This window comes from Ascaphus truei, chromosome 3 (genome assembly GCF_040206685.1).
Source record: "Ascaphus truei isolate aAscTru1 chromosome 3, aAscTru1.hap1, whole genome shotgun sequence".
Taxonomy (NCBI): Eukaryota; Metazoa; Chordata; class Amphibia; order Anura; family Ascaphidae; genus Ascaphus; species Ascaphus truei.
In genome coordinates, this window is record NC_134485.1 from 123,038,490 (window position 1) to 123,048,535 (window position 10,046).

General features: G+C 43.8%; 2 protein-coding genes across 3 annotated transcripts in view; one reads left to right on the forward strand and one right to left on the reverse strand.

Moving 5' to 3' along the window:
• The window catches only part of MYO19 (myosin XIX), a 134,035-nt gene extending 129,728 nt beyond the window's left edge, over positions 1 to 4,307 (reverse strand). Inside the window, 1 exon segment of the mRNA XM_075589481.1 lies at positions 4,064 to 4,307. Within this exon segment, the coding sequence (XP_075445596.1) occupies positions 4,064 to 4,150 (87 nt within the window). The 5' untranslated portion in view covers positions 4,151 to 4,307.
• PIGW (phosphatidylinositol glycan anchor biosynthesis class W) overlaps positions 1 to 9,240 on the forward strand; it is a 33,942-nt gene extending 24,702 nt beyond the window's left edge. Inside the window, exons 1-2 of one of the 2 annotated variants that reach the window (XM_075589482.1) lie at positions 4,092 to 4,697; positions 7,398 to 9,240. In XM_075589482.1, coding sequence (XP_075445597.1) covers positions 7,408 to 8,916 — 1,509 coding nt within the window. In that variant the 5' untranslated portion in view covers positions 4,092 to 4,697; positions 7,398 to 7,407 and the 3' untranslated portion in view covers positions 8,917 to 9,240. Of the gene's footprint in view, positions 1 to 4,091; positions 4,698 to 7,397 lie in introns of those variants that run through there. The other variant, XM_075589483.1, reaches the window with a different exon arrangement.
• Positions 9,241 to 10,046: the final 806 nt, after the last annotated feature.

Sequence of the window (10,046 nt, forward strand, 5' to 3'; positions counted from 1 at the left end):
AATAAATTACAATTTATTTTACTTATTGGCATTGCTCAGTGATATGATCCCGGTTTAAATGTGTAAGTATCTGGCCCCCTGTGACAATTTGTCTAAAGGGTATTGGCAAAACCATATGACCCAGGAGAAGTCAGCATTCATTACTCAGAGTGGCTTATATAACTTCTTGGTTATGCCATTCGGGATGAAGAATGCCCCGCTACCTTCCAACGCCTGGTCAATAGGTTACTGGAAGGGATGCAGATTTTTGCAAGCGCATACCTGGATGCTATAGCTGTGTTCAGTAATTCATGGGAAACTCACTTAGTACATGTAACAGCGGTGCTGAAGAGGATTAGGAAAGCAGGGCTGACACTTAAACCTACAAAGTTTCTAGTGGGTATGGCAAAAGTTCTGAATCAAGGGCACAGAGTGGGTGGAGGGAATCTCAAGCCGGAGCCGGCTAAGACAGCGCTTATAGTGCCGGCGACGTCGCCCAAAAACAAATGCATTGCCGCCGCCGCGTGCGTTTATAGTAAGCGCAACGGCGACAATGCGACGGAGCGAAAACTGGTAGCCAGCAAAATCTGATTTTTCAAGAGCTGTCGCCTCATGTGACAGCCCTTAAACCAATCAAATAGCCGGAAACCCGCGACGTCGCCGCCCGGCAAAATATAACTTTCACCGGTGGCACTATACACGCGGCTTAAGGTAGAAGCCATCATTCAGTGGCTAGGACTAAGAAGTAGGTCATAGCTTGCTTAGGCACCGCTGATTACTATAGGAAGATTGTCCCACAGAATAGTGCCCTGGCCAAACCCCTGACTGACTTGACTCAGAAATGACTCTCGGTTCTGCTAGCCTGGTCTCCTGCCTGTGAGGAAACGAAGCATTTCCTTGAGCAGACCGAATGTGAGGCAATCGCATGCAGGATTTAAAAAAAGGGCAAAGTGTCAGTGGGGTGGAGGTGGGGTGGGGTGGGGGTGGGAGGGAAGAGAATGAGAATCTCAAGCAGGCTCTCCCAGCCATGCAGGCGAAGCCAGTAGTGAGTCTGCGGGGGGGGGAATCTCACGCAGTCTGGAGAAGCCAGAAGACTTGGTTGGGGGGGGGAGGAGAGAGACACTGGGTTGGGGGGGGGAGGAGAGAGACACTGGGTTGGGGGGGGGAGGAGAGAGACACTGGGTTGGGGGGGGGAGGAGACACTGGGTTGGGGGGGGAGGAGACACTGGGTTGGGGGGGGAGGAGAGAGACACTGGGTTGGGGGGGGAGGAGAGAGACACTGGGTTGGGGGGGAGGAGAGAGACACTGGGTTGGGGGGGAGGAGAGAGACACTGGGTTGGGGGGGAGGAGAGAGACACTGGGTTTGGGGGGGAGGAGAGAGACACTGGGTTGGGGGGGGGAGGAGAGAGACACTGGGTTGGGGGGGGGAGGAGAGAGACACTGGGTTGGGGGGGGGAGGAGAGAGACACTGGGTTGGGGGGGGGAGGAGAGAGACACTGGGTTGGGGGGGGGGAGGAGAGAGACACTGGGTTGGGGGGGGGAGGAGAGAGACACTGGGTTGGGGGGGGGGAGGAGGAGAGAGACACTGGGTTGGGGTGGGGAGGAGGAGAGAGACACTGGGTTGGGGTGGGGAGGAGAGAGACACTGGGTTGGGGTGGGGAGGAGGAGAGAGACACTGGGTTGGGGGGGGGAGAGAGAGACACTGGGTTGGGGGGGGGATGAGAGACACTGGGTTGGGGGGGGGGGGTGAGAGACACTGGGTTGGGGTGGGGAGGAGAGAGACACTGGGTTGGGGTGGGGAGGAGGAGAGAGACACTGGGTTGGGGTGGGGAGGAGGAGAGAGACACTGGGTTGGGGGGGGGAGAGAGAGACACTGGGTTGGGGGGGGGATGAGAGACACTGGGTTGGGGGGGGGGGGGGATGAGAGATAGGGATTGGGTATCCCCAACCCAAAAAAAAAAAGTTTGAAAAACACTGTTTTACACTATAACCTTTCTTCAATTATTTGTCGGGATGTGCCACTTCTTTTATTTCACCAACACAAGCAAAAAAAGGGAATATCTATTCAATTGTGCCATCATTTGTATTCTGCAAGCACATACTATAAATTGTGGCAAATAACTTTGCTTTCTTAACTTGATCAAGATCTGCTGGAATCAACAGCAGTGTCCCAAATAAATGTGTGAACATGTGACAGCTCCTGTCAGGGAAAACTAGGTAGAGAAAATTATCTCCTTATCTTTTGTTGACTTCCATTGGGACTTGGGAACTTCTTTAGGCTTCGGCCATGTTTGCTGCTTGCTTGCGGAAGCGTGCTGACGCTCGCTCCCGCTCAGCACTGAGCCCCTACAGCCGCAATTAGAGCGGCTTTAGTAGGGGCTCACCTGCGCTTCCGCGTGCTTGCGGAAGCGCAGGTCTTAGGGGAATTTAAAATTCCCCCGCGAGACAGGCTGGTCACGTGAGTGGTTTGCCCAATGAGGGCGAACCAGCTCCGTGACGTCACTGGCCCGCCCCCGGCCAGAGACGCGCCGCCCCCGGCCCGCCCCCTGACGGCCTGCTGAGAGCGCGTGCGGTAAGCAACCGCAAGGCCAAGGAAAGCACCCGCTTTCAATGAGCCTCAGCGAGCATGCAGGGAGCATGGACTCGGCCTTAGAAGCATAAAATTACATAAATGATGGAACTGCCACAGGTGGTACAGCGCCATGTCACTGAAACCTCCTTTTCTATCTTGGGGATACGCCAACAAAACAGAGGGTAACTGCAGGCAATGTGGGTTATGTCTCAACGTCCCCATGGATACCAGCTCTTGGTTTCTACCAGGAAAAGCACGAGAGCCTTTCCTGGGGCATGCAAGTTAAGATTTCACTCTGCACTTCATCAACAACTTTCCAAACACACCTTGGCAATACACAGAGAGAGTAAGTTGTTCCTTCAATTATGGAGTGCCCCAGGTAGAAACTGTACCCACAACTAGCTTATATATTCAAGACCAACACCCTAACCACTATACCACTCAGAAACACGGTTCCTCAACGTGAAAAGTTGTACAACTGTATCAAATACAATTAAATGCTTATTTTAAAAAAAATTACAATATAGTGTTATTTTTTTCATGGAATATATCCCTGCTATTTTTAATTATATATATATATATATATATATATATATATATATATATATCATCACCCAGTGCTACCAAGAAAAACAATTTCATTGGTTTGTTTTCTTGGTAGCACTGAGTGATGGGGTATATAAAGAGGGTCATGGGCATTTGACCATTGCACAACCCTGATGCAGGTCCCTCTGGGTGACCGAAACGTTGGTTGCAGTGCCCTGTGATTCAATACATTTTTGTGTCTTAAAGCTGCAGTTCAGTCAATATCCTGCATGTGTGGTTTTTTTAAATAAATCAGTTCTGTAGTAAGAAAAAATACTTTTATCATTTTCAGTTTTTAAAAAAACAACTTTGAAAGACCAATTTTCTTGTATTCTATTTTAACAACCATTTGCTAAGGCACTGCCCCTTCATGTCCTGTCACAAGCTCTGGCACACCCCTTTGTCAGCCCTGCCCTCCCTCTAGCACATGTCAGTGCAGGCGTGTCCATGAATATTCATGAGCTTCCACTGAGAGACAGAAGCAGAAGAAAAACATATGCCAGCTCTAATTATGTCCCCAAATTTCGCCTATCAATACATGGAGAACGAATTCACCTGCAGCTATACAGTTCTTTAGGTAATTAGAGATTGCACACATGAAACTATTGAAGTAAAAAAAATAAAAAAAAAAGACTGAACTGCAGCTGTGCTATGCTGTCTCTTTTTGCTGGACCCCAATCTGGTAATATATTTTTTGTTCTATTCATATGGGATAAGCAGCTGTTTTTGCCTGGTTAGTAGTGTGCCAACTGCTGTGTGTGTATATGTATATGTGTGTGTGTGTGTGTGTGTGTGTATACACACACACACACACACATACACATACACACATACACTTGCAGCTGGAGTGAGTTGGATTAATAGCTTCCCTCATTGTTTTGAGGTCACCTTCAGGCAGTGAGCGAGGATGCTGATGGTCTGGGTTACCTGCTGCTTCCGATCCTTGTTGCAGGAGGAACTCTTGGATGATCTTCCCCCAACCTGGCCGCTCCCCGGGGCTCCCTTGTCCGCCATGTCCCCCTGGCGCGCTACAACATCACCGTGACTCCGGACCGGCGCCTTATTCCCCCCACTGAATTACAAGAGGAACCGCCAAACCGCCGCTCCGATCAAACCCTGCCCGCCGCCAGCCGGATCACACGCCGCCGCCGCGCTGATTGGACAGCAGCGACACAAGGACGTCATTGCATTCCAGGGGCAGGGCCCTCCGACGTTCCAAAGGGAACCCGGAAGCAGCGTGGGAAGCACCACGTGCTCTGCAGGGCGATCTCTCCCTCTATCTTGTGTCAAACCCTGCGTTGGTAGCTTTATTGAAGCATCGGTCCAGCATCGAAAGCGTGATGTGGAGCACTTGTGACTGAGACCTCCGATGTGGGGAAGAACCCCCCCTCCCCCACCGGGAAGAACCCCCCCACCCCAAAAAAGGAGAAATTGCTGTGCATTTTCCAGTCAATTAGTTACTGATGAATTTAATATTGCATTGTGGTTCTGGTGGAATTCTGAAGTATTATTAGAATTTCCCAAGCTTTTTTTTTCCTAAAGGTGTGCTAAAGGCTACAAGGTGAATATACAATTGACTGCCCTAAAACGTTGTTTCTTTGATGTAAAATGTAAATAATTGAAGTCCTTCTTCCTTGTAATAGGATTAATTTGTGCAGCATTTATATGTCAAAGAAGGTACACTTTTAAACCATTCCCAATTAATTTAGGTTGTAGCCCTGTATTCAAATATTTGTGCTTGTGTCTATTATTTTGCAGAATTGAAAGGTTTCTGTCATAGGCCCCATTCAATATGTTGTGAAGCTGCTTCCCCGTGTTGTAGTAGAAGTCGGTTCCTTTTGAATGAACGGGATTAAACATTTCTCTAAAACAAGAGCAGCATCTTCTCATATTGAAAAAGGTCAATAGTGATTAGGGTTGTAGTTTCCTTCTATTTGTGCAACTTTTTTTCTCCAACTTTCTTTTTTTATTTAAGATTTTTGTATACAGACAGGTGGCCAACACGAGCAAAAATAAGTTTGTACAACATTTTGGTCCTATAACAATAATGCAAACGACATAACGATAACAAGTTCTGCATTGGGGGAAAGATAACAAGGGTACCCCAAAACATTGAGTGATTTAAAAAAAATTAGCAACTTAACTAAGATCAAAAAGATGATGGGAAGGCAGGCACAATTGTATATTTCAAAAATATCTGAAGCCCACCTTTTACTACAATAACTTAAAATAGAGGCCTATTAAATGTAGTGAACATTTGAAAGAGGAGGAAAGGGAAAGCTATTTATGGACTGTAATATATTTAATGAGTGCCGTGCTGCTTAATTTTAATGAATACATTATGTATATTTCAATATTTTCTTCTTGGTAAGGTATCTAAAAAAAAAAACTAGATCTCTGTATGCAGTGGCCTAATTACACCAAAATATTTTTTAAGGGGTAAAAGCTTTAACAGATGCAAACGAAACAATTTACCAATGTCATTGGTTTTTATGAAAATATTAAAGTGTATAGGCCATTGTAGGCCACACTTGCATCAAAAGGGTTAATCTGAAAATTGTAGTTCTTTTTGGGGAGATTCATGAATCTCCGGTACGGGTTAATTTTATTAGGAAACCTTTTAAGGATCAAGCTTTTCAGAGCTTGACCCCGATTTTTTTTATTTATTTTTTAAATATAGGGATTACAGAAAGAGGAATTAGAATACAGTATACTGTCCACCATGGGATTAGGATTCAGACATTGTTGCTAGTATCCCCACTACTCCTTTCTTTTCCCCCATTTTACATGATGTGAACAAAGGGTCCCCTGGAGCTTACCCAGTTAATGAGTTTCTTACCGTTTTTAAATTGCCAGGTTTAACCCTTTAAGTTTCAGAGGGTTGTGCCACCTCCATGGCTCTTGCACATCATGTTGTTATTTCTCTGGTCAGACCAGATGTAACCAGGACAGAGCGGCCCCGTCAGTGTGGTACACAATTGGCACTCATGAACGCATACGCCCCATAAAAACCGAGAGTAGAGGGGCAATGATGTACAGTGCACATCATAAGGGCCCTTGGTGTAGCACTTTTCTTGACGCACATAGTATATAATTTTTTCACTGATGGGGTTAAACGTTCCTCCAGGGGGAACAAAAAAATCCCCTTGGAAACACTAGGCAGTAATACCTGTAACATTACGGCTAAGTATCTCGGGATCTGGGTCGGCGTCTTCAGAGCTGAAAATAGTGCAGTTCAACTCCAGAGGACCCCCCCGGATCCAATCATGTTTAAAAAAAACCAGGGAGGCTAATTAGGGGGCACTGCTGCTTTAGGCCGAGCTCACGGTGCCTGCTTTGGCCGCACGTTCCGTGTTCGCACTACTGCAGCCCCAGTGATGCGTGCGCTAGCTGCAGGAGATGGGTCACGGCGGGGGGCGTGGCGATAAAGTCACGGAGCAGGTTCGCACTCATTGGCTGAACCAGCTCACGTGATACTGACCTCACTCGACTGCAGCCCCAATTTCAATGTTTGTTGTGATGTAAAAATGTAGCTGCGTCGGTGCTGTACTTCGCCGCCAGGAGTCGTTTCTAGATTGAAAACTTTCATACACTTACATCAAATAGTGCTGATTGCGCGCACGTCGCGAAGCAGGCATCGTGAGCTCGGCCTTACTGTACATAGAAATAAAGTCAAGATCAATGTTCATTGCGGTGGGAGAATGTCCTGTTGACTTGAAATCATGTTGGTAGTTCTATTTCAGATCAGATGGCAAGGGGTATTTACTGTATGTGCTCAGATGTTTTAGACATATATACAGGCATACCCCTGTTTAAGGACACTCACTTTAAGTACACTCGCGAGTCAGGATATATTTTAAATAGCACCATACACTCGCGAGTACGGACAGACTGCCGTAGTAGTAACGCGATGATTCCCCTCGCCCAATAGGCAGCTCGCGCATGCGCCTGTCAGCAAGTCCTGAACAGCAATACCGGCTCCCTACCTGTACCAAAGCATTGATAAGTGGGGGGAAGGGTAGTGCTTCACTTTAAGTACATTTTCGCTTTACATGCATGCTCTGGACCCATTGAGTACGATAATGCGGGGTATGCCTGTAATGTCACTGTTGCTGAACCTAAACCATACAATTTTTTGATGTTTAGCGCTTGTTGATGCATGCCTGTGCATAATCATAAAAAGTTTTTTTTTAAAAAGCATTGCCCAAATTGAAAGCGATTTATTTGGTCTGTATAATTTTCCTTTTTAATTTTACTGCAGAATTGGAAGAATGTCTGAAAAACTGCTGAAAGAAGCTTTTATAAGTAACCTCAATGGAACCAGCTGTACAGAAATCTCAATGGGCTTAAGTTTGCCCCCTCTCTGCTTGCTTTGTAGAGGATTGCTGTATATTCTTCATTATCAGAAATGCGGTGAATCGTTTTACTCGTGGAAAGTTTACCTGCTCCTCGACTTTTTTTTATTTGTGCTTCCTCTTGTTGTGTCCTGCACAGTTTTGTCGAATTTCCTGCATTTTGTGCCACTAGTCATTGCAACAATGAGTGTGTTGTTATTGTGCACCATATACAGAGGGAGAAATCATTACACAAACATACCACTTCAGCATACCTGCAAATCCCTCTTGAAAGCGCATCTAGAAAATGAGACCGTACCAGCGGTTACAACTCTACGTGTGTTCATTAATGTGTTCACTGCCGTTTCCATCCTGGCGGTGGATTTCCCAGTGTTTCCCAGGCGGTATGCTAAAACAGAGACTTATGGAACGGGAGTCATGGATTTTGGAGTGGGATGTTTTATCTTTTCCAATGCTCTTGTTTCTCCGGAAGCCAAGATGAAGCAAGAAATTTTGCAATCTAAATTTGCCAGAGTGTCCAAGCAGTTGTTATCGGTGTGGCCACTAATTCTCCTTGGATTTGGACGGTTGATCAGTGTCAAAGCAATAGAGTATCATGAGCATGTGTCAGAGTATGGAGTTCATTGGAACTTCTTTTTCACCTTGGCAATAGTCCGAGTGTTGACATCACTGCTGTTGACCATATTTCCAGCACGCAAGGCCTGGATTATAGCTGCAATCCTTGTTTCAAGTTATCAAGCAGTGCTTGAAACTACCACCCTTAAGAGGTTTGTTTTACATGGCAGTGATGGCATGGACTCGAGAGTTGGTTTCTTAAATGCTAACAGGGAGGGGATATTCTCAATTATTGGGTATGTGGCCATTTATATGGCTGGCGTACAAGTTGGATTGTATGTTTTAAAGAAGAGGACTTTTGTAAAAGAATGGATGACCGCCATCTGTAATCTGATGCTAATAGTTTCTTTGCTTTTTGTAACTTTCTATTTACTTCAGGAATATGTAGAACTAGCCTCCCGTAGAATGGCAAATATAACATTTTGTGTGTGGGTCATTGCATTTTGCCTCTCATTCCTCTCCTTAATATTACTATGTGACCTGATCTTGGTATTTGCAAAATATTTGGTGACTGGAAGCAAAGTTCCATGTACGTGGAATGTATGCAAGTCATTGGGCAAAAGTAAGAAGAAGGACACATTGAAAGAGGGTAAAAGGAGAATACATCTATGTCTAATTGATGCTGTCAATAGAAACCAGTTACTCTTTTTCTTGCAATCAAATATCATGACAGGTATAGTAAATAAGTTTGTTGACACCATTCACAGCAACACTTTGGTTTCCATCTCTGTGCTTCTCTTATACATGTTTACAAACTGCATGATTATGTATATTCTTCATATAAATGAAATAACTGTTAAGTGGTGGTGATAAGTGGTCAGACACCTTTTTAATATATCTGAATTTTGTAACCTTTGGTGATAGAAGGGAAGTATGATATTAACTTTACAATATGTAAAATAAAAGTGTACTAAATTATATGTATTCAGATTGATGCTGATTTGCCATATTACAACGTTCCAAACAGTCAGAATTATTTCCCATGAATTGAAACCTTGAAATTAAAATTCACATTTGTTGGAATGTATTTCCATTTCTATCTAGCAAGATTTCTTTGGGTTTTATGTATTGGTGTTACAATAAAATATTTTTGTCCGGGATTTGATATCTTTTAATTTTGTAACCACTTTTTTTTTTTTTAACGTCTTTTTTATATATATATATATATATATATATATATATATATATATATATATATATATATATATATATATATATATATATATATATATATATATATATACTCATTTGCATGTCATTTCCCAGAATCCCTTGCTGCAGTGGAAGTGCTGTATGCTGGGTGATAATGGGGAAAGGCGGGGTTGCAGACCTGCCTAAGACATGCAGATGAGCATACAGCTATATTTGCATACACGTGTGTGTGTGTGTGTGTGTGTGTGTGTTCTGAAATACACTGAAAGAGCACAGAGTAAAAGTTAATAGTCTGGAAGAGCCATATACAGTTCATATGTCAAATTAAGAATAATTTAAAGATTTATTGTGTATTTAATCTGCAAGAGAATTTTGCTGCTTGGATCTTAAAACATATTCTGAGATTTGCTTGTTAATAATGGTCTCTGGCCATCTTGTTTAGAAAATGTTATGCTGTGTATTGTATACAAGGAGAATATTACATTTTAGACCCTTATTGAATATATGATATGACTAGCATGCATTTAAAGACCTTTCAAGTAGAGTTCATACTTTTTATTATATAAAGCATTGCCTCCATCTCTTGACATTTGGTGCACTATATAAATAAAAATGTAAGCTCTCCAGAGCATGCCTCCTTTTTATATGTTCTAGCTTAGAATAATATCTGTATTTAAATAAATAAAAAATATACATACAAAACTTGTTTGCAATTTTCATTGGGTCACACTTAAAATGGCAGACTTTAACGCATTTCCTCTCACATCAATCGCCAGAACGCTCCTGCT